General features: G+C 46.8%; 10 protein-coding genes across 10 annotated transcripts; 5 read left to right on the top strand and 5 right to left on the bottom strand.

Moving 5' to 3' along the window:
- Window positions 1-1,266: 1,266 nt before the first annotated feature.
- Window positions 1,267-7,494, top strand: GLT1 (glutamate synthase (NADH); the record flags this gene model as incomplete). Its single annotated transcript, XM_022607091.1, has 1 exon — window positions 1,267-7,494. The coding sequence occupies one exon, from the start codon at window positions 1,267-1,269 to the stop codon at window positions 7,492-7,494; it is 6,228 nt and encodes a 2,075-aa protein (XP_022463722.1).
- Window positions 7,495-7,531: 37 nt separating this feature from the next.
- Window positions 7,532-8,371, bottom strand: PAR32 (Par32p; the record flags this gene model as incomplete). The annotated part of the gene is made up of 1 exon (XM_022607090.1): window positions 7,532-8,371. One exon carries the CDS (start codon window positions 8,369-8,371, stop codon window positions 7,532-7,534), a length of 840 nt encoding a protein of 279 aa, XP_022463721.1.
- An 826-nt stretch (window positions 8,372-9,197) lies between these two features.
- On the top strand, window positions 9,198-10,994 carry DLD1 (D-lactate dehydrogenase; the record flags this gene model as incomplete). The annotated part of the gene is made up of 1 exon (XM_022607089.1): window positions 9,198-10,994. The coding sequence occupies one exon, from the start codon at window positions 9,198-9,200 to the stop codon at window positions 10,992-10,994; it is 1,797 nt and encodes a 598-aa protein (XP_022463720.1).
- A 1,564-nt stretch (window positions 10,995-12,558) lies between these two features.
- ILV1 (threonine ammonia-lyase ILV1) lies at window positions 12,559-14,292 on the top strand (the record flags this gene model as incomplete). Its single annotated transcript, XM_022607088.1, has 1 exon — window positions 12,559-14,292. The coding sequence occupies one exon, from the start codon at window positions 12,559-12,561 to the stop codon at window positions 14,290-14,292; it is 1,734 nt and encodes a 577-aa protein (XP_022463719.1).
- Window positions 14,293-14,555: 263 nt separating this feature from the next.
- On the bottom strand, window positions 14,556-14,822 carry SBH1 (Arf family guanine nucleotide exchange factor SBH1; the record flags this gene model as incomplete). The annotated part of the gene is made up of 1 exon (XM_022607087.1): window positions 14,556-14,822. One exon carries the CDS (start codon window positions 14,820-14,822, stop codon window positions 14,556-14,558), a length of 267 nt encoding a protein of 88 aa, XP_022463718.1.
- Window positions 14,823-15,176: 354 nt separating this feature from the next.
- Window positions 15,177-17,111, bottom strand: DOT6 (Dot6p; the record flags this gene model as incomplete). The annotated part of the gene is made up of 1 exon (XM_022607086.1): window positions 15,177-17,111. One exon carries the CDS (start codon window positions 17,109-17,111, stop codon window positions 15,177-15,179), a length of 1,935 nt encoding a protein of 644 aa, XP_022463717.1.
- Window positions 17,112-17,997: 886 nt separating this feature from the next.
- On the bottom strand, window positions 17,998-19,365 carry PTC2 (type 2C protein phosphatase PTC2; the record flags this gene model as incomplete). The annotated part of the gene is made up of 1 exon (XM_022607084.1): window positions 17,998-19,365. One exon carries the CDS (start codon window positions 19,363-19,365, stop codon window positions 17,998-18,000), a length of 1,368 nt encoding a protein of 455 aa, XP_022463716.1.
- A 660-nt stretch (window positions 19,366-20,025) lies between these two features.
- Window positions 20,026-21,549, top strand: TRP2 (anthranilate synthase TRP2; the record flags this gene model as incomplete). The annotated part of the gene is made up of 1 exon (XM_022607083.1): window positions 20,026-21,549. One exon carries the CDS (start codon window positions 20,026-20,028, stop codon window positions 21,547-21,549), a length of 1,524 nt encoding a protein of 507 aa, XP_022463715.1.
- A 360-nt stretch (window positions 21,550-21,909) lies between these two features.
- On the bottom strand, window positions 21,910-24,213 carry MET6 (5-methyltetrahydropteroyltriglutamate-homocysteine S-methyltransferase; the record flags this gene model as incomplete). The annotated part of the gene is made up of 1 exon (XM_022607082.1): window positions 21,910-24,213. The coding sequence occupies one exon, from the start codon at window positions 24,211-24,213 to the stop codon at window positions 21,910-21,912; it is 2,304 nt and encodes a 767-aa protein (XP_022463714.1).
- A 1,520-nt stretch (window positions 24,214-25,733) lies between these two features.
- On the top strand, window positions 25,734-26,105 carry IES5 (Ies5p; the record flags this gene model as incomplete). The annotated part of the gene is made up of 1 exon (XM_022607081.1): window positions 25,734-26,105. The coding sequence occupies one exon, from the start codon at window positions 25,734-25,736 to the stop codon at window positions 26,103-26,105; it is 372 nt and encodes a 123-aa protein (XP_022463713.1).
- Between the last annotated feature and the right edge of the window lie 6 nt (window positions 26,106-26,111).

Raw genomic sequence — 26,111 nt, 5'->3', positions numbered from 1 at the left:
TTACCTCTGTAGAAGACGGAATGTTCCCCTTAGAGGCCGGAATATTCTATTTTATGAGTCGTTGTTCTTTTTCCCTGCGGAAAAATGACAAGGCTATTTTTTTCTTCTTCTTCGAGGACCGGCGACGGAGAGGGAAAAACAGTTGTTCTTTTGACGTTCCCCTGCAGTTTCTGTGCAGAAGACGAAGTGCATTCAGAGAAGGGGAGGGTTGTTCCTCGTAGCCAAGAACATCGGCCCGATGAGGCGACAAACATTACGTTGTTGTTCGTTACAGGCAGTGTCTGTTGTGTGTATGGGAAAACCCTTCTTCTTGCTTAGCTGTGCAATTTCTTCTATTACTTGGTTTCTACATGGGGACGGCACTCGAGTGTAGCAATTGCCCTGAACCGGCTATAGGCGAGCGGTTCGCTGGGGCAGCTGTGGTCCAGTTGCCAGAAGGGGCGGGGGTCCAATCATATCCCGGGCGCGTTATCTTTCACGTGACGGGCGTACTCCCATATTATTGGCTGGGTTTACGTGACTTCGATTGGCGTGTGATACTGTGACTACCATCAGCGTTCGTTTCTATTGTTCTAGGAGGCTGCTGGGAAACAACGGCAGCGTTGTTCAATTTTCTCTTGGACGATGTTCAGTGGCAGGACGTTCTGAGTTCCGGGAAAAACCACCTTATTTCCACGGTGCAGAAAGGTTAGTTAATGCCCCCCATCCCTTCAGTCGTAAAATACATCTTTCATTTTTGCTCTGTCATTCCTCCTGTACGTTCCTTTCTTCAATATTCGAGATGGACCGCTTCTGCCGTTCGTCGTTGGAGGAAATTACTACATGAATATACACGGACGTATATATATATGACGTTCTTAATTTTAAACGGATGCAAAAATCTTTTCTCCTGGTGATTTAGTAATCGTTTTGGATTACTAAATCCACACCCCGTTTATTCATTTTGCCGTTACCATTTTCTTTTACATTCTTTTTTAGTGCCCGCAGGATTTCTACACATCAGAGCATCGAGCACTAAATTATAGTACATCTACTGTATTGTATTCTAACAGGAGAGAACGATAAAAGAGGGAAATATCGCCCTTACACAACACCCACAGTTTTAAGATAGCTACCTGCAAGTCATTGCGGTACTGTTGTTTATTACTGTTGTATTTTTTTCAGTTCGTTATCTGTGCGAACTTGATCTTCGAAGCGTTCTCGCGCATTTTATATATACAGAAAAAAAGGCATCACAAGTAAGATTTCGGATTCAACTGCCACCAAATGAGGTTTCCCACTAAGCAAATCGGTTTGTACAACCCTGAGTTGGAACATGATGCTTGTGGTGTAGGTTTCATTGCAACGAAGGCATCAAATCCAAGACACGATATCTTGGAAGATGCCCGTTCTATTCTTGTCAACATGGCCCATAGAGGTGCTGCTCATCAAGGTGTCGGTGACGGTGCCGGGATACTGTTAAGCATCCCACACGAGTTCGTTAAAAGAGAATTCAAACAGGAGACTTTGAAGCAGGGAGAATACGCCATAGGGAATATCTTTCTTCATAACATTCTCTACTTCAATGAGCAAACTTGGAATGATATTGCGTCTGAGACTGGGTTAACTATTGTTGATTGGAGAATAGTTCCAGTTGATAGCACAATTTTGAACTCTGCCACCAGGGAATCTGAACCACAAGTGGTCATCCAGCCGTTGATCGTAGCAGCAGATAATCTGGACCAGCCATCAATCACATTGAAGCATAGATTGTACGTGTTCAGGAAGAGAACAGAACAGATATATGATCACGATAATGCGAAGGTTTATATTTGTTCGCTAAGTGATAAAATAATAGTTTACAAAGGTCAGTTGACACCTACACAGGTATTCCAATACTACGCGAGGGATCTTTCTGATCCAGAGTTCAAAATTTACTTGGGTCTTGTTCATTCCAGATTCTCCACAAACACCTTCCCGTCTTGGGACAGGGCGCAACCTCTACGTTGGCTGGCCCACAATGGTGAGATAAACACCCTAAGGGGGAACATAAATTGGATGAAGGCTCGTGAGGGGAATATGTCTTCCGAGAAATTGAGTCAGTTGGCAAGCTTGGATAAATTGTTCCCAATTATCCCAGATAAGGGTTCAGACTCTGCCGCTGTAGACAACATGCTCGAACTATTGGTACTCGAGAGATCTTTGCCAGAAGCCGTCATGATGATGGTGCCAGAAGCTCACCGAAAGGATATGGACCCACAGTTGAAGGCCTGGTACGATTGGGCCGCTTGTCTAATGGAACCTTGGGATGGACCTGCTCTTTTGAATTTCACAGACGGAAGGTACATTGGTGCACGCGTTGATAGAAACGGGTTGAGACCTTGTAGGTATTACGTGACCAACGATGAGAAAATTATTTGTGCCTCGGAAGTTGGGGTTGTTCAGACTCTAGATGACAGCACAGTAATCACCAAGGGTAATGTAAACCCGGGTGATTTATTTTTAGTAGACACTGAAACCTGTTCTATCGTCGACCAAGATGGTCTGAAGAAGGAGATTGCTACAAGCGAAAACTTTTCTAAATGGTTAGAAAGTGAGACTATCACTCTACCGTCTTTGATCAAAGAATTAGCTTTAGACTCTTCTCCAAATGGCCAAGATCGTTCTACGCTAAATAACGAACTGTTATTGGCAAATGGTTTTACTTTTGAACAAATCAGTCTGTTGTTATCTCCAATGGCCCTGACTGGCAGTGAAGCGTTGGGTTCGATGGGTAATGACGCCCCATTGGCTTGTTTGAACGAAAAACCGGTCCTTCTTTATGATTATTTTAAACAACTGTTTGCGCAAGTCACAAACCCACCAATTGACCCAATCCGGGAGGCCAACGTAATGTCAACCGAATGCTTTATCGGGCCACAAGGTAATCTGTTAGAGGTTTCTGCAAAACAATGCGCACGTTTGAAATTGGAGACACCAATACTGAATAAAGAGCAGTTTTTGGCCATCACAAATATGCAAAAAATTCACTCTTCATGGGCAGTGGGCTCAATAGACATTACCTTTGACAAGAAGGAGGGATTATCTGGTTACCGGGATACTATAGACCGCATTAATCGCGAGGCATCCCGTTTGCTTGAAAGCGAACACAAACGCGTTATTGTAATTTCCGATAGAATGATCTCCAAAGACAGAGTCTCCATTTCGTCTCTTATCGCGGTGTCTTCCATCCACCATCACTTGATAAGAGAACAAACCCGTTCCAAAGTTGCTCTTGTTTTGGAGACAAGTGAAGCCAAAGAAATCCACGATTTCTGTTTGATTTTGGGCTTTGGGTGTGATGCAATCCATCCATACTTGGCCATGGAAACGTTAATAACCTTGAAAAAGCAAAATCTGCTTCGAGACACCACCAAGGATGACAATGAAACAAGACTATGTGATGATGAAATAATTTCCAACTACATATATGCCGTAGACCACGGCATCATGAAAGTTATGTCCAAGATGGGTATTTCCACGCTAGCCTCCTACAAAGGTGCTCAAATATTTGAGGCTTTGGGCTTGTCGAAAGAAGTGGTCGATCTATGTTTCACTGGTACTGCATCGAGAATCGAAGGTGCCTCCTTCGAAATTTTGGCTCAGGATGCCTTCTCTTTGCATGAGCGCGGTTTCCCATTGCCCGATAATGCCGTTGCTCCTCCTTCAGTCAAGGTTTTGAGTAATGGTGAATACCATTGGAGACATGGCGGATTTAAACATGTTAATGACCCGTCTGCCATTGCAAATTTGAGAGACTCTGTCAAAAACAAGAACAATGATGCATGGGAGAAATACATCAAGAAAGAAATGGAAGTCATCAGAGACTGCACATTAAGAGGTTTACTGGAATTAGATTACGAAAATTCACAAGAGATTCCATTAGAGGAGGTCGAACCGTGGACTGTCATTGCGAAAAGATTTACAACTGGTGCCATGTCATACGGATCTATCTCCAAAGAGGCCCATACTACTTTAGCCATTGCTATGAATCGTATCGGGGCTCAATCTAATTGCGGTGAAGGTGGAGAAGACGCCGAACGGTCCATAGTTCAGCCAAATGGTGATACCATGAGATCTTCGATCAAGCAAGTTGCCTCTGGGAGATTTGGTGTGACCTCCTACTACTTATCTGATGCGGACCAATTGCAGATTAAAGTAGCCCAGGGCGCTAAACCGGGTGAAGGTGGTGAGTTACCTGCTCATAAAGTTTCTAAGGATATTGCCAAGACCAGACACTCTACCCCGAATGTCGGTTTAATTTCCCCGCCTCCACATCACGATATTTATTCTATTGAGGATCTGAAACAGTTGATATACGACTTGAAGTGTGCCAATCCTGTTGCCGAAGTCTCCGTGAAGTTGGTGTCCGAGGTTGGTGTAGGAATTATTGCCTCAGGCGTAGCAAAGGCTAAAGCAGATTACATTACCATATCTGGCCATGACGGTGGGACTGGTGCTGCTAGATGGACCTCCATCAAGCACGCTGGCTGTCCTTGGGAGTTGGGTCTTGCTGAAACACAACAAACTCTGGTTCTGAACGATTTGAGAAAGAGGGTTGTTTTGCAGACAGATGGTCAGTTGCGTACAGGTTTTGATATCGCTGTTGCTATTTTACTTGGTGCAGAGTCGTTCACTTTGGCAACAATCCCATTGATTGTGATGGGTTGTATCATGTTGAGGAAGTGTCATTTGAACACATGTGCCGTTGGCATTGCTACCCAAGATCCCTATTTGAGAAGCAAGTTTGACGGCCAACCAGAACATGTCATCAATTTTTTTTACAACTTGATTGAGGATTTGAGGAAGATAATGGCCAAACTCGGATATCGTACCATTGACGAGATGGTTGGTCGTACAGAAAAATTGAGGAAAAGAAGAGACCTAGGTTCCAAGACCTCTTTGCTCAATGTTGATGCCATTTTAAAACCATCTTACACCATCAGAAAGGATGTTGATATCAGATGCACAACACCCAAGGATATCAAACGGGAGGGTCGTATAGACAACATTCTGATTGAGAGGGCAGAAAAATCTCTGAGCAAAGGGCTTTCGACTGTTATTGATAACATCAAGTTGATCAATACTGACTTGGCTGTTGGTCCTACGCTCGGATACATGGTTTCCAAGAAGTTTGGCGAGGACGGTCTGCCCAAAGACACAATTGTCGTTAATTTCCATGGACATGCAGGGCAGTCATTTGGTGCATTCTTGCCGTCTGGTATAACGTTCAATTTGAAAGGTGATGCCAACGATTACGTTGGTAAGGGTCTGAGTGGTGGTATTTTGGTAATCAAGCCCGGACAGTACTCACAATTGACCAGCGCTGAAAACGTCATCGTGGGTAATACTTGTTTCTACGGAGCTACATCAGGTAAAGCGTTCATCTCTGGTTCTGCTGGCGAAAGATTTGCCGTTCGTAACTCTGGTGCTGAAATTTGCATCGAGGCAGTCACAGGTAACAATGCATTTGAATACATGACTGGTGGTCGGGCTGTTGTCCTCACTGAGATGACATCGGTCAATGCATTTTCTGGTGCCACCGGTGGTATCATTTACTGTTATGTGCAGAACAAGGGATCCTTTGAGGTTAGCATTAACAAGGACACGATCGAGTTGGAGGCTGAACTGGATCATGAGGATGCTCAGTATGTGGAACAGATGATTCAAGAGCATCTGGAAAAGACTGGTTCGCCACGGGCGCAAGAGCTCCTAAGTGATTTAGCTTCGCACATTGGCAATTTTGTGAAGGTAATCCCTACGGACTACAAGAAGGCCTTGTTGTCTGTCAAGTTAGAGAGTCGCCAGCAGACTTCTTCTATCGCCAACGGCGGCAAATCTAAGAAAGCTATCTCGAACGGCTCGACCCTATCTGAACCCAAATTGCAAGACATTGAGGACTACATTGTCCAGGGCAAAACTCCTCGGAAGAAGGTTCCGAACTTTGTCAAATTCAAGCACAAGTTGCCACAGATCACAACACCCGCTTCTGAGCGGTTAGGTGACTGGTTGGAATTCCAGAACGGTCTTTCCACGAAAGACATCAAGACACAAGCGCTGCGGTGCATGGACTGTGGGACGCCCTTCTGCCAGTCTGACCTGGAATATGGCTGCCCTGTCTCGAACCAGATTCCGCAATTTAACAACTTCGTAGCAGGAGGCGAGTGGAAGCTGGCACTGGAAACGTTACTGAGGACGAACAACTTCCCCGAGTTCACTGGGCGGGTATGTCCCGCGCCCTGTGAGGGTTCGTGTACGCTAGGGATCTCGGAGGATCCTGTTGGTATCAAGTCTATTGAGAGACAGATCATCGAGACCGGGTACAAGAACGGGTGGATGCAGCCACAACGGCCACTGAAGAGGACGTCGCGGAAAGTGGCGATCATTGGGTCTGGTCCAGCTGGTCTTGCCTGTGCGGACCAATTAAACAAGATCGGGCACAACGTTACTGTGTATGAGCGGGCGGACCGATGTGGTGGGTTATTGATGTACGGTATCCCGAATATGAAGCTGGATAAGACAATTGTCGAGCGGCGGTTGAATTTGATGGCGGACGAAGGCATTGAGTTTGTGACGAACGTTGAGGTGGGCAAGGATGTTACCCTTGAGTCGTTGAAGGTTGAGTACGACGCAGTGGTGTTTGCGATCGGGTCCACCATCCCGCGGGATCTGGCGATAAAGGGCCGCGCGTACAAGAACATCGAATTTGCAATGAGTCTATTGGAATTGAACACGCGCGGGCTACTATCATCGGACAAGCTTCTGTCGCAAGTGCGTTCGCGGATCGCCGGGAAGAAGGTGATTGTGATTGGTGGTGGTGACACGGGGAACGATTGTCTTGGGACCTGTGTTCGCCACGGGGCGAAGAGTGTGTTGAATTTCGAGCTGATGCCTGCTGCTGCAGCACGGCGGCAAAAGTCCACGAATCCGTGGCCCCAATGGCCTGCGATCATGCGGGTTGATTACGGGCACGAGGAGGTCCGTGAGCGGTACGGTAACGATCCGCGCGCGTACTGCATTCTCTCGAAGGAGTTTTTGGGAGACTCCGCTGGCAAAGTCACTGGGATTCGGACTGTGAAAGTGGAATGGACTCGCGTTGGTGGCCGGTGGGTCATGTCTGAGTTGCCCGATACGGAGGAAGTGTACGAGGCAGACCTGGTTTTGTTGTCCATGGGGTTCACTGGACCCTCGTTGGTGTCTGTTGCCGAGAGTAAAATCGCAGTCACGGAGAGGGGCAACATCCAGACGGATGCTGCTGAACCTTACAAGTACAGTGATGGGGGTGATCACCCTTTGGAGAACGTGTTTGTTGCTGGTGACTGCAGACGGGGTCAGTCGCTAATTGTATGGGCGATCCAAGAGGGCCGTAAGTGTGCCAAGTCCGTGGACGAGTTCCTGGATGGAGTGAGCTACCTTCCAGGAGACGGCGGGTTATTGGACCGCCGTCGCGGTGTATCGGAGAAAATAGCCGCTTGAAGTGAGGTGTTGAATGTGAGTGCCTGTTTGTATTTATTTATGCGAATATATTTATTATTGAGGAGAAGATGCCCTTCTTGTTTTTCTTCTTGTCCCCCTCTGGAATGTTATTATCATTGTTGTTGTTGTTGTTTGTCCTTTTCGTTTTGGATCTTGCACCTGCTGAACCTCCTGACCTTGTGCTGGTTATTGGGGACACGATGTTCCCTGCGCCGCCGCGGCCAATGACGATCGGTGGTGGTGGCTTCCCCGAGTTGGACTCCCTCCTGCTCTTCAGCAACTTCTTCTGGTGGTGGTGTTTCCTACTACGGTCCCTTGAAGTTGTTCTCGCTAGCAGTCTGCTTTGTTCCTGCTCCACATCGTCTCTTTCAAAAGCGATAGCGGCATCGGCAGCAGCGTCCGCGTTTTCCCTCACCGTTTCCACGGATGACGAGTGTCCACCACTCGACCGCCTGTGATTCCTCGACGCGGTGACGTTACTACCGATGGGCGACAACGTCGACCTCACTGTATTCAGCACGTTTGCGATCCCATTATTCCCCTGCTCCTCGTACAGATCCTCGTTCGTCAGCGGCGGTATAAAATCCTCATCCCCCGCGGTCGGTGCCCCAATAAAATCCTCATCCTCCAAGATTGTATCCTCAGCAGCAGCACCGGCACCGCCATCCGAGGACACATCCACATCCTGAGCTCGCCTCGTCACTTTCGGATCCACATTCCTCCTCATGTTCCCCGCGCCACCACGCCCTGTGGAATACACGGGCTGCAAGATACTTGGCGTCTGAGACCCCTGCGCGATGATCTTGGGCGACACTTTCTCACTACTACTGCATATGTTCCCTGCCCCGCCTCTCCCCGTGCTAATCCTGTACGACATTGTCCCCGTTACTACGCGTTGTTGCTGCTGCTCTGTTCTTGATCAAGACAGGGAACGGAAAACACAACAGCACCCAATATATATACACACATGCAAGATGCAAGATGCAAAGAGAGACGCGGTGTGACTTACCTTACCTTACTGTCTCGATGACTGCTCACGCTCTCAGTCTACACGCCCTGCGGAGACACGTGTGCGGCATCGCCTCCCTCTCGAGAGGGTCACACACTTCGCAGCGTTCTGGTCGTCGTTGCTGTGGTGGGGGGTGGTCTGCAGCTGGTGCTGGGAGCGTTGCTGTGCTGTGCGGTGTGAGGCCCACCCGCACGGGTTTTAGGCGGAGGCTCGCTGTGGGTGACCAGGTGACCGGGTGACTGGGTGTTTTCCGTGCGGGGGGCTTTTTTGGTGCCGTGGCACGTGGTCGGGAGGAAATGGTGTCACGTGCGTGGGTGCGTGGGTGGTGAGGCAGGGCCACGTGCTGGATGCGTTTGCTGTCACGTGCGTATCCCCGCTCTCCTCCGCTTTCTCCGCTCTCCTCCGCTTTCTCCGGGCCCCAGGACCCACCCCCACGCTATTTCCTCTTTCGGCTGAATGCGTGGCGGGTTGTGCTCAAGACGTGGGGGGTGGGGGGGAAAGGGATCTACCCCTTAAATACTCTTGAGGTACATCACACAGCACAGCACAGCACAGTAACGACGACTCGGTATATATAAACGTTTGGGCAGTGTGGTGACTAAAAAAGCTGTGGTGACTCAGGGTCCAGGATGTAGAGGCAGTACAGTGCCCGTTTGTCACACAGTTGGTAAATTCCCGTACTGGTTGTTTCAGGATGACTCTAGGAATTGCGTTGAGGACGCCCCTGCGTCGTCCCTGGTCGCGGAGTAGTTTACAGGTGCTACGGGTACGTCTTCCATCAGGGTCGCGAGGGTACGTCACCGGTGGGCAGAGTCCCCCCTCTAGGAGTTGGGGGAAGGCGGTCGTTGTCGCTGGTGCGGCTGGGTGTCTAGGGTATTTGCTGTCACAGTCGAAGGAGTTTAAACGGTGGGAAAAGTATGTGGTCGCTCATGAGAGCGCTGAAGTGAAGGAACTTATTGGCCATAAACACCAGATTATTAATGATCAATCTGTTACGAAATTGGAGGAGTTGGAACCCCTGAGGTACAACACCGATCAAAAGGAGATTGCAGAACTTGTTCGAAAGTTGAAAGCTGTACTGGAGAACAACGAGGATAATTTCACTCATTCACCTGGGGAACTAGAACAGCATTCGGATAGTGACTTCAACACACACCACCCTACCCCGCAACAGAGACCCCTTATCGTATTATTCCCACACACCACAGATCAAGTGTCCCAGATCGTCGCTCTATGTCACGAGTACAACGTGCCCATCGTACCGTTTTCAGGTGGTACGTCTCTCGAGGGGCACTACTTGCCCACGAGAAACCCTACAATATCCATTGATATCTCGAAATACATGAACAACATCATCAAATTCGATAAGACAGACCTCGACGTCACGGTGCAAGGCGGGCTCCCCTGGGAGGACCTCCAAGATTTCTTGAACGATCAAGGGTTGCTGTTCGGGTGTGACCCGGGACCCGGCGCACAGATCGCTGGGTGTGTGGCGAACTCGTGTTCGGGGACAAAGGCATACCGTTACGGGACAATGAAGGAAAACGTACTCAATCTTACCGTTGTGCTCCCCGATGGGTCTATTGTACGGACGAAAAGACGCCCCAAGAAATCCAGTGCAGGGTACAACTTGAACGGTTTATTCACAGGGAGTGAGGGCACATTGGGGATAGTCACGGAGGTCACGTTGAAGACACACGTGAAGCCGCGGTTCGAGACCGTTGTGGTCGTTTCCTTCCCCAGCATCGCTGACGCGGCCGCTTGTTCGAGTAGCATCACTCAGGCGGGGATCAACGTCAACGCGATGGAATTGCTCGACGACAACATGATGCACCTGATCAACGTGAACGACGCGACCCCAAGAAACGACTGGTTAGAGACGTCCACGATCTTCTTCAAGATCGGCGGCACGACGCAGACGGTCATTGACGAGCTTGTCGGTGAGATGAAGAAGATCTCACACTTGAACCACGCGCAGAAATTCGAGTTTGCAGCTGACGAGGAGGCCAAGGAGGAACTCTGGGAGGCGCGGAAAGTCGCTCTGTGGTCTGTTCTCGATCAGGGGAAACTCAAGTCCCCTGGGGCACGTATCTGGACCACTGACGTTGCTGTACCCATCTCTAAATTTGCTAAAGTGATCCAAGAGACGAAGGAGGAAATGGACAAGAGTGGGTTGATTAATGCAATTGTCGGGCACGCTGGGGACGGGAATTTCCACGCGTTCATTGTGTACACGAACAAAGACGAACTCGAGAGGGTCAAGAAAATAGTGGGACATATGGTCCACAGGGCCCTGTACGCTGAGGGTACATGTACTGGGGAGCATGGGGTCGGTATTGGTAAGAGAACGTACCTGCACGACGAGTTGGGGGACACGCCGATAGACCTCATGAGAAGAATCAAGATAGCCATTGACCCAAAGCGGATAATGAACCCAGACAAGATATTCCCGATTGATCCGGAAGAGCCCGAGTCCATCGTTTCCGAATGAATGCGGGAACTTCGTTCCCTCTACAATTGTACATATCTATCACATACACGTTACCTACATTCAAAGACGCGGAGACAGAACGTTCCTTGCCTGGTTCTTAACCCGTGCAGTACTTTTCGGAGGACAACCTCCAGAGGAATGTGTGTGTGTGTCGTCACGGTGAACCCTACAAGAGTGTCTGGTCTGGGCCTCCTGCATGCCCTCGAAGTCAAATAACATGACAAAGACTGCTCCTGTGGTGTGGGACTATCACGATGCAATATGTTTCGATAACACAGGCACCCACACCCACTCTACTCGTTCTCTGTCAGCACCCACACACTCTTGTACCATTCGGGGAAATTCTGGAAAGAAAGGAAAAGAAGCGTCTTCCCAAAGGGGAAAGCGCAAGGAAGCGTGGGCCTCTCTCCGCGGAATCACTCTTCCCCGCCCGCGTATCTCCGAACGCGCGTCTCGTTTTCGACGAAGCGCAGAAAAAACCCCTCAGCGGGTTTCTCGGCATCTCCGAAAGGGGACATGACATGATCCCTCAGTGAGTACTAGATTCAGTGTGTGTCTGCGGGAGGGGTGAGGGGTTTGACCGTACTGCGCTGTGCGTCCAGAGTTGGGCTTTGAACAGTGCAGAGAGTGGGTGGGTGCGAGAAAAGGGAAACCTTATTGTAATCAGGTGCCGCTTTCTGGACACTTCGAGAGTTGATTGTATCAATCAGTCATCAGCTCATTTCTATTCCGTCTTGTACCCCCCCCCCTCCTTTGCAGTGATGTATACGTATATATAAGGTGGGTAGGAGGATGAGAGAATGCTCGACTCCCAAATACTAGCTAAGTGCATTTTATTTGCTGTAGGAGAGAGCTCGTGGTGTGTGCCTAGTTTCTTCCCACTGCACCGTTTATAGATTGGACTCTTTTTATGTCAGGGAACGATATTCACAAGGGGTCTTACAAACCTTCCACCGTGTTCGCACCATCGGTGACTGTCACGTCTGCTGACTTGCTAAAGGATTTTAATTTCTCACAGAATGAAGATATGGAGACGGGGACTTCTGGTATGCAGGACAGTTCAATTGGAAGGATCAATAAGTCCAATAAAGAGCTGTCTGCGTCTACAGAGCTGCCAATGCTCAACTGTCTGAAACCGATATAAGTGAGGGGGGCCACATAGTAATCATAAAAATCATAATCGTAATAATAATAATAATAATAATAATAACTAATTCTCAAATAATTTTCGCTTTAACTATATATGTGTATATTCTTTAACAATATGTGTTCCCCAGACCAACGATGTACTTCAGTGTGGTCGTTGTTGCTCTTTGATGGTCAGTAGCTGCTGCTCGCAATTCGAGCATGTGACCGCCAGACGCCTCACTTTTCCTTTCTTTTCTTTTTTTCCTTCGTCGTTCCCGCTGCGGAAAATTTTCGAGAAAGTAAATAATGACCTCAGATGGTTATTTTGTTCACTATCTGGTATCTGTGCATATCAATTGAATTCCTTGGCAAACGCTCCTGCTGAACACCAAGAGGTTCCCGCAGAGGAAGAAACAACTTGCACACACTCACCTTAATGTCCAGTACTGCTCTGTTGCGGGCAACCCCCCTGGCGCTGGCCCTGCCGCGCGGTGCAACGGCCACCGCGCTGCGTCTAACGGTTAAATCCACCGGAAGACTGTTCCACCAACAACTGTCCCCCTCGTTGGTGAAACTGCACTCAGAATTGAAGCTGGATGAACTGCAGACGGATAACACGCCAGATTACGTGCGTCTCGTGCTTAGATCATCTGTCTATGACGTTATAGACGAATCACCAATGTCCCACGGTGTCGGACTCTCATCGCGTCTCAACACAAACGTTCAACTGAAGAGAGAGGATCTGCTGCCTGTGTTCTCCTTCAAATTGCGTGGTGCTTACAACATGATGGCGAAATTGGACGATACACAGAAAAACCAAGGTGTCATCGCTTGTTCTGCTGGTAACCACGCACAAGGTGTTGCCTTTGCTGCCAAACATTTGGATATCCCAGCGACAATCGTCATGCCCGTGTCCACCCCATCGATCAAATACCAAAACGTCTCCAGGTTGGGGTCCCAAGTCGTGCTATACGGTAACGACTTCGACGAGGCCAAAGCAGAGTGTACTAAACTGTCAAAGGAACGCGGTCTAACGAACATCCCACCGTTCGACCACCCATACGTCATTGCTGGTCAAGGTACAGTCGCCATGGAGATATTGAGACAGGTCCACATTGCAAACAAGATTGGCGCAGTCTTTGTCCCCGTCGGTGGCGGCGGACTTGTCGCCGGTGTAGGTGCCTACTTGAAGAGAATCGCACCTCATATCAAAATCATCGGTGTTGAAACTTTCGATGCGTCCACTTTATACACGTCTTTGCAAAGGGGAAGGAGAACATCATTGCCATCAGTGGGTACTTTCGCAGATGGTACTTCAGTTAAATTGATCGGTGAGGAAACTTTTAGAATTTCTCAAGACGTCGTCGATGAAGTCGTATTGGTAAACACGGACGAAATTTGTGCCGCGGTAAAGGACATTTTCGAGGATACAAGGAGTATCGTCGAACCTTCAGGTGCGTTGGCTGTGGCAGGTATGAAGAAGTACATCACGCACTTACACCCAGAGATTGATCACTCCAAACACACTTACGTGCCAATCCTGTCAGGTGCCAACATGAACTTCGACAGACTGAGGTTTGTGTCCGAACGTGCCGTCCTCGGTGAGGGCAAAGAGGTGTTTTTGTTGGTCACCATCCCAGACGTGCCAGGATCGTTTAAGAAATTGCAGAAGATTATTCACCCAAGAGCGGTTACCGAATTCTCGTACCGTTACAACGAACACCGTCACGAATCGACAAGCGATGTGCCAAAGGCATTCATCTACACCTCGTTCAGCGTGGTCGACCGCGAGAAAGAGATCAAGCAGGTCGTGCAGCAATTGCACAGTATCGGCTTCGAAGCTGTCGACATATCTGACAACGAACTAGCAAAGTCTCATGGGAGATATTTGGTAGGAGGCGCATCCAAGGTTCCTAACGAAAAAATCATTTCATTCGAGTTCCCAGAGAGACCGGGTGCCCTGACGAAGTTTTTACAAGGGTTGAGTGAGTCATGGAACCTAACTATATTCCATTATAGAAATCACGGTGCCGATATCGGGAAAGTGCTGGCTGGTGTGTCTGTTCCACCAAAGGAAAACTTGACTTTCCAAAAGTTCTTAGAAGACTTGGGATACAAGTACTGTGATGAAACAGATAACATGGTTTACCAAAAGCTACTGAAATACTGAAAGTGATAAAGGCAACAACCCTGTATATACGTCTGTTTAATTGTATACTGATATCAAAATGATATGTCAACCACAAGCTGATTACCAGGGCGTAGCAAGTCATGTCGATACTCAAAATAAGAAAATTCTGAAATCTTAATAATTAAACGATCATTTAACCCACATAGTTCGTAGATATATACTAGTACATATACATTTGAATAAGCTGAAGTGAAGAAATTTTGTCTCACTCAATCAACGGTTGATAGTTTCAGCCACTCTCTTTAAAAAAGTTTACCAGTAACCTTGGAAATGACATGCAGAGCAACAACGGAGAAAATGAAGCCGACAGCTAGGAACAGAACCACCAATGGGTCCACTCTCAGCCCATTGGCCTCATCCGTGTAGATCTTCAGGATGGAGTTAGAAGAACCCCCATGACCAGCGGTTCTCGCGGAAGTTGGTGTCTGCTTGGCCTGTTTATCCTTTGCAGTCTGGGCTTGTCTTCTCTTCTGTAGAGTACGTTGGCCACCTGGAGGGGTTGAAGACATGATGCTAGTTGTTAGAGCAGCGGGAGGGTATTGGGCTAAACGCAAGCTTGCAAGTCACAATGCGGCTACGTAAATGTATTCCGGCAAAGAACAACGCATTAAGTGAAAAATATAATATATATTTTATTTATCCAAATAACGACAGAGTTCAATATCACTTTACACGGAAAGTGCGCAAGTAATCGCACGTGATCCTGATGGGGCAATGGCTGTCAAGACACTGTTACTGTGCAGGGGGGGGGGAGGCGTATGTGATAAGGAGTCTAGCTCACATCAGTTGTTATACCTTGTTATATAAGTTTACATTATTCGTATTAGAAAGCCAGGGAAGTATCTACATTATTCCTTTGACTCTCAGCGCATTGATTGCAATATCGTGTTGATGCTCGGTAGTTGCATGTTGTGGTTATTTTCGTGCATACTTCTTCTGGGAGCACCGATAATATGCGAATAATCCTGGATTTTGACATTCCCCCCCTGGCTTGTCACGGTACTGGACACGGAATTCGTATCTTCGTTCGAAAATGTTGTTGGTGAAATATCCTTGGACGATTGCGACGATGCAGACCTGTTCGTTGATAGGTCGCATGTCTTCCGTCGGTAATCCTCATCGACTTCAAACACGGTCTCTTCGTCGTCATCTATTGCGTTGTCAGCTGCATGATCCAAGATAAGCGATCTCCTTGGTGATTGGCTTGGCGAGAGGTATTCTGACTGATGCAGTGGCGTCTTTTGATGTTGCTGGGCTGTACTTGGTGGGCTTGGAGAGTTGGAAGATGAGGAAACGGCCTCCTGGGATTTCAAAACGTTGATTCTGAATTGTATATCCATGTCGGACCTCTTTGGCAGCAACACGGACAATTCGGAAAGTGACAAGTTTCTCGTCCTATTCTCCTGTAGGAGTTGGTCCTCCTCGATAGACCATGAGGCTGCTTGTGTTTGTCCCTGGACTCTATCTGGCATGTCAACAAAACTGTACGAGTTTGGGAACAAGTTATGACTGCTCATGTTTGGTGCTGTTTGTTTGTGCGGTTTGATTACCGACTCCCTTCTTTGCTTAGAGGAAGGTTTATGCAGTTGTCCGTTGCTGAACGAGTTGGACAGTGAGTTCGGAGCAATAATAATGGAGGATCTTCTTGAAGAGGTGGAGCTGTTTACGTTGAATGAGGATCTTCTGGACCAGCCATTGACAACGGAGTTTTTCCTGGATTTAGTGCTGTTCAGAGTGGTGTTCAAGGCGTTGGTGAACGACTGGCTGGACAGCATCGAGCTTTCTGGAGTGATTACAGGCGGTATCGCGGATGCACGTCTGGATTTGACGAACACCTTTGGTACGTAGCCCACATTATCCCCTTCAGCTTCTACAATACCCGTCGTATTGATGTGATTGGGCACATGGTTCATGGGGAACGAATGCAGTGGTTTTACAGTAGAGTGGGAATATGACCTTGGTTTAGCGAAGGATTGAGATTCCTCAGGACCCGGTGCCATAACCACTGAGTTTCTTGGGGAAAAGAAGCTTTGCACCTGTGAAGCTGGCAGATTGTAGTGGCCGGGCACACACATTGGGTACCCATCAGTAGGGATAGTTTGTGGATTTAGTGGCGCCAGAGGTGTAAACTGCTGACTGTTTGCAGCGTTCGCGACTGGTGGCATAAACCCGTTGTTCCCCCCTGGGACCGATGGCAGGGCATATTTATCTGTCTGAACGGGGCCAGTCTTTTTTGTAGTTGTTGTTTTCCTCTTTCTGTTGCTGACAGTGGGAGTGCTATCCGAGTCTGAGGCCACGTTTGCCATCGGGTTGAGAATCTTAATTTCACCTGGAAATTCAGTTACATCTACGAGCGCGGTTCTGTTGGACTTCAAATTCCCTGATTTGAGCCTCCTCCACCTGAACTGGCACGCGTTCGGAGTCCTGTTTACGAAGTACTGTGCGATTTCTTTCCAGCCCATCTTCTTAACCTCTTTCAGGTGTCTCAGCAAAATATCGTCCATCGGGTCCCACGAGGACGGGTTCTTCTTGCTTGGATCCTCCTGTGCACTCTCCTGTGCAATATCACGCGCCGTGAAGTTCAGCGGTTCGCTGGGGACAGTTTCCGAGTTGGTTGTTGCAACACCAGAGTTTCCTGTTGCTTCAAAATTCATGATGGGTAAGCGGGACTTGCAGGGTGTATTATCTTGTGTATCGGTAGTATGATCAAAGAATGTGTTCGTGGCTGTGTGCAGTGTGTCAGTCCTCGGGGCCAATGCTACCCCGGGACGAACAGCGTTGAAATCAGGAACGGTCATCTTATATCTTGTGTGCTCCATTGAGATTTGCGACGACGACAAATTCCGGAAACAGGAAAAAAGTGCACGCGTGAAAAGAAGCAAAAAATGCAACGAAAGAAACACAAAATACCACGAAGTACCAAAAGACAACCCGGTTAACCTCCAGGAGGAGATTGCGTGAATGTGCTCGTGTGTGATTAGATGACCAGGCTTGTGTAGCAGGTCAGCGGGACAATAGTTTAAAATTTGTAGAACTTTTCTACCCTCTTTAATCTCACGTTTCTCCTTATGTTTTCAGATACTACGTAATCCTGAACAGTAAGCTACACACGCAAAGCAAGATACCAGTATACTAAGAAGCGAAATGACGCAGAAGTATTTGCATATATATATGTATACGTGAATGTGCGTATGGATTGCATTCTTAGTTCCACTGGAAGATACGCCACAACAGGGTTGCTCAAGCGAGATGCACCAGGTGGTGGATGAGAAGCGAATAGCGCAGTTTGCGGTGATTCGCTTCTTTTTCTTATTCTTTTTTTGACGTTGTTTTTCGTTGGCATCAGCTCATCTCGACCTCCTCTCTGCGGCGGTTTCTGGGCGATGCGGCACACCGAAAGGGGCAAAGTGACTTCTTCCGAAGCAACACCCGATGAGACACGGTGTGTCTCGACGTGGCAGCAGCTGGAACAGCCGGAGAACAGCGGTTTCTCTCCGATCGCAGACTCCGCCTCGAGAGGGCAAAAAGAAGGTTAGCGTATGTTACTGTTTGTTAAATATGGGGGAAAGAAATATACTACATAGTACTACTCTGGAGGAAGGATGAGGGAAGCGTATACCACTATACATTACAGTGTTTCTTTGTTGGATCTTTGAATTCCTCACTCTTGGCCTTTCTCTACTTTTAGTTATGGGTTTCGTCATGCTCATCAGTGTTGTCTTGCTCGGCGTCGGCGTGGTCGTCGTCGGCATCTTCACCGTTGTCCAGTCTGCCCCCAGCGGCGACTTTCCGGAATGACGCTAACATGTCACTTAGGTTGCCCGTTAGGTACGCGCCGCCGCCGTTGTCGCCAGTGTTTATCTGGATACCGTTCCCTAGAAGTGCCTCTAGCGGTAACCCGCCAAGAGCCTTCATGCTGTTGCTCGTGTTCTCGTCAGCATCGGTGTCATCCACTTCCATGTTGTCCGTGTCTTCGTCGTCGTACTTCCCATTGGCATCCTGATGGAATTTCTCCTGTGGTTTCTTCGTGGTGATCTCAAATACGGACTCGTTGGCGGGGAACTCGTAGTAACTGTAGATGACCTTCCGCTTCAACTCAAACGAAATAGGACAGTCGTAATTCTTCGCCCTTATTCTGTCAAACCACTGCTCAGTGGTCTCTGAATCCCTCAGCAGAGCTACAACGGTTATGCTCATATTGTCACAACCGATACCAGTACCCTCCGTGGTTGGGGAACAGCAGGTATCGATGATTCGGGAAGAAATCTCGTTAAGGGACATGTCGCCTTGCTTTATACCGTAGTGGACAAGATCTACACACTCTTGAGAGGTCAGACAATCCCAGATACCGTCACAGGCCAAAATGACAAACTCGTCCGCATCAAAATCAAGAGTGTGTCTCATTATATCGGGAACACACGTAACGACTTGTTCGTGGGGCCCGAGGGCTTCGTTCGATTTGAACTCAAAATCACCTATCGCACGAGATAGCGCCAAATTACCGTTCACCCTGTCCATCTCTACAAACCCGTCGGCAGCGATAATACGTGACTTTTCACTAAGCAGCGTGGGCTTGTGGTCGTAGGACAGCGCCTTAGCGTAACCCTTGGTGGATAACACAGTTCTGCTATCACCGGAATTACTGCAGATAAGTGCGTTCTGCAACTTCGATATCAAAATAGACGTCGCTGTACACCCACTGTGGTCGTTCTTAAGGATAGGGTCCTTCAATAGCTCTTCGTCGGTGGCCAAATACGTGTCAATTAGAGCCTGGGTCAAATTGCCCTTTTGGAAGCTTTCCTGTCTTCGTAGAATACCGGAAACTTTTTCGCCGGCAAACTGAGCAACACCAGCACCACCGTGACCATCGAATATGGAATAAAACGCAATATGGTCATCGTCGCTTTCCGCTTGCAGGTTTGGTTCAACGATGTGAGAGTCCTCCATGGACATTCTCCACCCTTGCATGGCACATAGCCCAAACGCGGTGAGGAGATCAGCACCAGAATGGTGCTCTTTATCAATGACAGGGTTAGAAAGTATCTGACCCATTTTTTTGTATTATCGGTTGTTGTTTGGGCAGTCGAATACGTTAACTTGCGGACCTCAAAAAGATTCGGTGTAGAAACTTGAATAGAAAATAAACGTTATTTCCTTATAGTATTAATGAATTGTAAAACAGAAACTGTATCAAAATCACTACTCTAACAATAACTCAAAAAAGAAGGGGTAGTAGATAAGATTGTACGTCGTTGTTTTATTTTATCTTTATTATTATTTGTTTCGTTTTGTTTTTTAAATTTGATTGCTATCCAAATTTGAAAGGACACCTATGATGCGATCGATTAAGCACACCTGTAGTAGGAAGGTGAGAAAAAAAGTGTTCCCTTGATATTGAACTGTTCACCGAATTGCCTACAACGCGTACTTCGGTACAATTGGAAGCACTCAACATCCTTTTCGACTTCGAACCTCTTCTTTTCCTGTTTTTTTCACTTTTTTCTTCTTTCGAGTGGGAAAATTTCCAGTATTTATCACCATCAACGAATATGACAAAAAGTGAAAAAAAAATACTCGAATTCGTCACCGAACGTGATGCGTATATGACGCTGAGTCAAGCATTTTTGGGCTACTGCTATAACTGTTCAGTGGATTGGTCTGGTGTTTCGTTGTTGGCAACGCAGTTGATTTATTATCCTAGGGAAGAGTACAATGGTGTCTAATATCAAAATTCAGCCGGATCTCGAACAGCTGAAGCAGCTGGCAGAGGAGAACGATGACCAGAGCATAAACATGTACCCAGTGTACGCTTACCTGCCCTCTTTAGACTTGACACCACATGTCGCGTACTTGAAATTGGCCGAGTTGAATAACCCGAAAAGAAAGGAGTCGTTTTTGTTGGAAGGTGCGAAGACTAATAACGATTTGGATCGTTACTCCTTCATCGGGGTCGCGCCAAGAAAAATTATTAAAACAGGTCCAACCCACGGGATTGAGGAGGACCCACTTTCGGTCTTGGAAAAGGAGATGTCGTCTTTGAAACTGGCTGAAAATATCCCAGGTTTACCAAAACTAAGCGGTGGTGCAATCGGCTACATTTCTTACGACTGTGTTCGTTATTTTGAACCAAAGACGGCCAGACCACTAAAGGATACTTTGAAAGTACCAGAAGCGTTTTTGATGCTCTGTGACACCATTGTGGCATTTGACAACGTCTTTCAAAGATTCCAAATTGTTCACAACATTAATTTGAATGAAACAAGCCTAGAAGAAGGGTACGAACAGGCTACTGGCATCATAAGCTCCATAATTGAAAAGTTGACGGACAGAACAAGCCCGATCCCATACCCAGAGCAGCCCCCAATCAAAATGAACCAAACTTTCACCTCAAATATCGGCCAGGAGGGTTATGAAAACCACGTCCGTATATTGAAAGATCACATTAAGAAGGGTGATATTATCCAAGGTGTTCCTTCGCAGAGGGTTGCCAGACCCACATCTTTGCACCCCTTCAATATATACAAACACTTGAGAACTGTCAATCCCTCACCCTACCTGTTCTACATTGACTGTTTGGATTTCCAAATAATTGGTGCCTCGCCGGAGCTGCTGTGTAAATCTGACTCTAAAAACAAGGTTATCACTCATCCAATTGCAGGTACCATAAAGAGAGGTAAAACTTCTAAAGAAGATGACGAACTGGCAGCTGAATTACAAGGTTCCTTGAAGGACCGTGCCGAACACGTCATGCTGGTCGATTTGGCCAGAAACGATATTAACCGTGTGTGTGACCCATTAACCACGAACGTAGATAAACTACTCACTGTACAGCGGTTCTCTCACGTGCAACATTTGGTTTCGCAGGTGAGTGGTACCTTAAGACAAGATAAGACGAGGTTTGACGCCTTTAGATCGATTTTCCCTGCAGGTACGGTCAGCGGCGCTCCTAAGGTTAAAGCTATGGAGTTGATTGGAGAACTGGAAGGCGAGCGTCGTGGTGTTTACGCTGGTGCTGTTGGAAACTGGTCCTACGATGGGAAAACCATGGACACATGTATTGCACTAAGAACCATGGTTTTCAAAGATGGTATTGCCTACTTGCAAGCCGGTGGTGGGATTGTTTTTGACTCTGACGAGTATGACGAATACGTCGAAACTATGAACAAGATGAAGGCCAACCACGCCACCATTGTCCAAGCAGAAGAGATTTGGGCTGCTAGAGTCGGCGAGGCATAAGTACTTAGAATAAGTTTTTGATAAAGCAAATCAGATTTTATTATGTAATGGTCTGTACAAAAAACGCAATGCGAATAAACGATTTTAAATTTTAACCTAGAGAGAGATCAGAGCTCATTAAAGTGCTTTTTTAAAACGAATGTTGAATGCGTTAATATACAGGGATATTTATATAAGTAAAGTATCTAAAATGCAGAAAAGAAAATATAAAAGCAATTTTATTTTATAAAGAAAACCACCGATGTTGAATCCGAAGAAGAGAAGGCTTGACATGTCATTAACTCAAACCGTCTCCTCTTGAAAGTAGCCCAAAATGTTTTTGTAAGGGAGATTAAAATAGTTCAAAATAGACCAAACAACCTATTTGGTGTATTTGTTACGGAAGTGCTTGGCAGCCTCAACCATGTGAGTCAAAGACAATCTGGTTTCTTCCCAGCCTCTGGTCTTCAAACCACAATCAGGGTTAACCCAGAACTTCTCAGCTGGATAACTCTTCAAGATAGTGTCGATCTTGCTGATGAATTCCTCAGTGGATGGAACTCTTGGAGAGTGAATGTCAAACAAACCTAGACCTAGATGGTTTGGATAGTTGGAAAATTCAGCAATGTAGTTTGGATCATCCTTCTTGGAGAACTCAATGGAAACCACATCCGCATCAAGAGCTTTGATATGGTTTGGATCCAAGTCTGAGTAACAAAAATGGGAGTGGATTTGAGTCTTGTTGGCGACACCGGAAGTGGCAATTCTGAAAGCTTCAGCAGACCAGACCTTGTAGGAGTCTCTTTCAGCACCAGATCTCAATGGCAAACCTTCTCTTAGAGCAGGTTCGTCGACTTGGATGACTCTGATACCAGCAGCTTCCAAATCGTTAACCTCGTCTCTCAAAGCCAAGGCCAATTGGAAAGCTTGAGTCTTCTGGTCGACGTCGTCTCTTGGGAAAGACCATCTCAAACAGGTGATTGGACCGGTTAACATACCCTTGACGACCTTCTTGGTCAAAGACTGGGCGTATACGGATTCCTTGACGGACATAGCTTCAGGTCTGGACAAGTCACCGACAATGATAGGTGGTCTGACGTATCTGGAACCGTAAGATTGCACCCAACCGTTGGTGGTGAAGGCGTAACCCTTGATTTGTTCACCAAAGTATTGGACCATATCGTTTCTTTCTGGTTCACCGTGAACCAAGACGTCTAGGTCAATTTCCTCTTGGAATCTGATAACTTTCTCGATCTCAGAGTTGATGAACTTTTCGTATTCCTCAGGAGAGAGCGTGCCCTTGACAAACTTGTTTCTGTTAATTCTGATGTCCTTGGTTTGTGGGAAAGAACCAATAGTGGTAGTTGGGAACAATGGGAAGTGGAACTGTTCGACTTGTTCGTTCAATCTTTGTGGGAAAGGAGCTTGTCTGGTCGACAACTTGGCGTCAATAGCCTTAATTCTGGATTGGACAGTAGAGTCGTTGATGAAGGTAGAGTTGGCTCTTGCACTGATGGAGGCAGCGTTAGCGTCCAAAGCAGCCTTGACATCGGCACCAGAAACGTTCTTGGCAATCACAACAACTTCAGCAACCTTTTGGGTGGCGAAAGAGAAGTAGCCCTTCAATTCTGGGTTCAACTTCGATTCGTTCTCCAAGTCGACTGGAGTGTGCAACAAGGAGGAAGAAGTGGCGACAACAACTCTGTCCTTACCAAGTTTGGCAACGGCCTTGTTGACGAAATCGGAAGACTTCTTGAAGTCGTTCTTCCAGATGTTTCTACCATCGACAATACCAACGGACAAGACTTGGTCGTCACCAACAATAGCAGCAACTTCTTCGAATTGTTCTGGCGCTCTCACGAAGTCGAAGTGGAAACCGGAGACAGGCAACCCCTTGATAGCGGCCAAGTTTGGAAGGACGGTACCAAAGTAGGAAGCCAATGTGATCTTTGGTAGACCAGCTTCTTGACCCAACTTGGTGTAAGTAGCCTTGATGGCGTCCTGGACGTTCTGTGGCAAATCCAAAACCAGGATTGGTTCATCGATTTGGACTTCAGTGGCACCAGCGGCAGCCAACTTCTTTAACAATTCGATGTATGCTGGAAGAAGCTTTTCCAATAGAGACAATGGTGCAAGGTCCAAGGAGTCCTTGTCAGCCTTACCCAAATGCAAGAAGGAGACTGGACCAACGACAACTGGTCTGGTTTGGATACCTAGAGCCTTGGCTTCCAAGAACTCGTCGACAGGCTTTTGACCGTTCAACTTGAAAGCGGTGGAGTGAGAGAAGGTTGGTCTGACGTAATGGTAGTTAGAGTCGAACCATTTGACCATCTCCAAAGCGGTGACATCAACGGCATTTGAGGTTTCGGTAGCCTTTCTTTGTAGACCTCTCCCCATGGCGAAGAAAGTGTCGATTAATGGAAGTTCGTATTTGGCATAACGTTCAGGGATGACATTGAACAGAACGGACAAATCTAGGATTTGATCGTAGAAGGAGAAGTCGTTGGAGGCAATGATGTCAACACCGGCGTCCTTTTGCAACTTCCAGTTCTGTGCTCTCAAATCCTTACCGACTTTGAAAAGTTCATCGACAGTGATTTTACCGTTCCAGTAGCCCTCGGTGGCTTTCTTCAATTCTCTGTTTGGACCAATTCTTGGGAAACCTAAGACAGCAGATTGGACCATTTTTGAAAGTTTATTTATGGTGTGGGTTTGTTGTGGTGCGTTTATGTTCAGTCAGACAAACCAAACACTAAGAGGGAATAGGGAAAGCCATGAAGTTGCTTTTGAAACTACAGTAATAACATGTGTCCTTATATATGCAGACTTTTTTTCTATCTGGGTGTATCTTGTTACTCGCAACGAACAGCCTTTAAGAAAAAGAGAGAACAATCTTGAGCGATGATTCAATTGAGTGAGAACTTACACAATTTTTCAACCGAATATGTATGTTCAGCACCTGTGTACCACACAATTACAAAACACACTGTGGGAATATGCTTCGTACAAGAAATTCTACTGCAAAATTGAACAAACGAAGTTGCAAAAGTGTGCGTGCCCCCGGTGAGAAGAGACAGCACATGGACAGAGTATGTAAAAGGGAAAGTTACGGCAGCACGCAAGAACCGTGGACAGGACTACTAAACTTGTTGTGTAATACGAACGGTAAATACGTAACCGAATCGCAGCAGCTCTGGTTCTGGCTTTTCCGGCTTCATTTGAAGCGTTTAAAGGATTCCCGGACTCAAAGGAGTAGCAAAGAGTCGGTCGGGCCTAGTGAAAGCAGCTGCATGGCCCGTAGGATGTCCCACAGGAGTTGACTGTCGTGTTCAATTTTTTTACTTTAACCGGTACTGCCACTACCAGGAAGGGAAAACTGTGTAAAAGCAGCAAAACTTAACATGTGTAGCAACTGTTGAGGCGAACGTACAAAGTGGAATCAGGTGCTGGCCGGAAACGCAGTCAGTTTGACAGAACGGTTGCCGGTCCCGGCCTCTGCCCCTCCGTATCTTCAAAAAACGTTGACTCCGCCGAACACTTCAAAGAGCCACAGTTTTGGGTCCCACTTCTTTCTTTTCTTTTTTTTTTTTGGTATTTTTTTTTTCACTTTTTGCAAAAGCAAAAATATTGTCACTTGCAACGACAGTGCAATGTAGTCACGTGAATATCAGGTGGTTCGAAATAAGATCTGGACACGTTAGAGTGGGCAACAAAGCTGGCACAACTTAAAACCTGGCTTCTTGTACAGAGTAGAGTTTCTTGTACCAGAAGAATAAATCCACAAGTGTCGAGACAAACACCTAAATAACGCACAGATGTTTATTAAATCTGAACTTTAACGAGCGCTCAGAACCTTGGCAAGCATCGACACAACCTTGGTCCGTCATTTTTGCCACTGTGTCTTACATGACACTTATCTTGAACATGTATGTACTCTTTATTTGTTCCACGTCTCTGCAAACACTCTCCTCCAAAGCACTCAGCACCAGTCTGTGTTTGCGTTACCCCGCCTTTTAGTACTACAGAATGGTTAACTTCTTGAAAATTTGGTCTGGCCTCATTGATTCCTTTGGTTAAGAAAAAACCATGGCTATAAAATTTAGTGCTGTAAAATTAACATAAATGGTCTGATAGTATAAGACAATCGGCCCAACAAACCGTTCTAGATACAGTAATCGAAGCCTAATTTAATAGTCCTTGGAACAATGGCTCCCATACCGACCGAGGCAACAGAAAAGGATTTTCAAAAAATGGTATCCAGGAATGAAGAATTGGCAAAGCAGGAAACCACATTGACGAAAGAATATACTACTCTGTTGAGGAAGTCATCGAGTCTTTTCCGTGTGTTGGAACAGGTGGACAAAGACTTGATATCAACTAGTACTCAAAGGGAGCAGCCGAAACTCATATCCCAAAAAGTCTTGAATCTCGTACCAGAGTTAAAGTGGTACAACGATCAGATTTTGTTGGCATCTGCCGATCCCGACAAATTTTCCATGACACAAGAGTTGCAAGATTCATATGATCGGTACAAATCTACATCACTTTTATACCAGGAAAATCAATCAGCAGAATAAATAATC

The sequence above is a fragment of the Huiozyma naganishii genome, chromosome 3, assembly GCF_000348985.1.
Source record: "Huiozyma naganishii CBS 8797 chromosome 3, complete genome".
Taxonomy (NCBI): Eukaryota; Fungi; Ascomycota; class Saccharomycetes; order Saccharomycetales; family Saccharomycetaceae; genus Huiozyma; species Huiozyma naganishii.
Note: the sequence above shows the minus strand (reverse complement) of the source record. Positions and strands in the feature narration are given on the sequence as shown.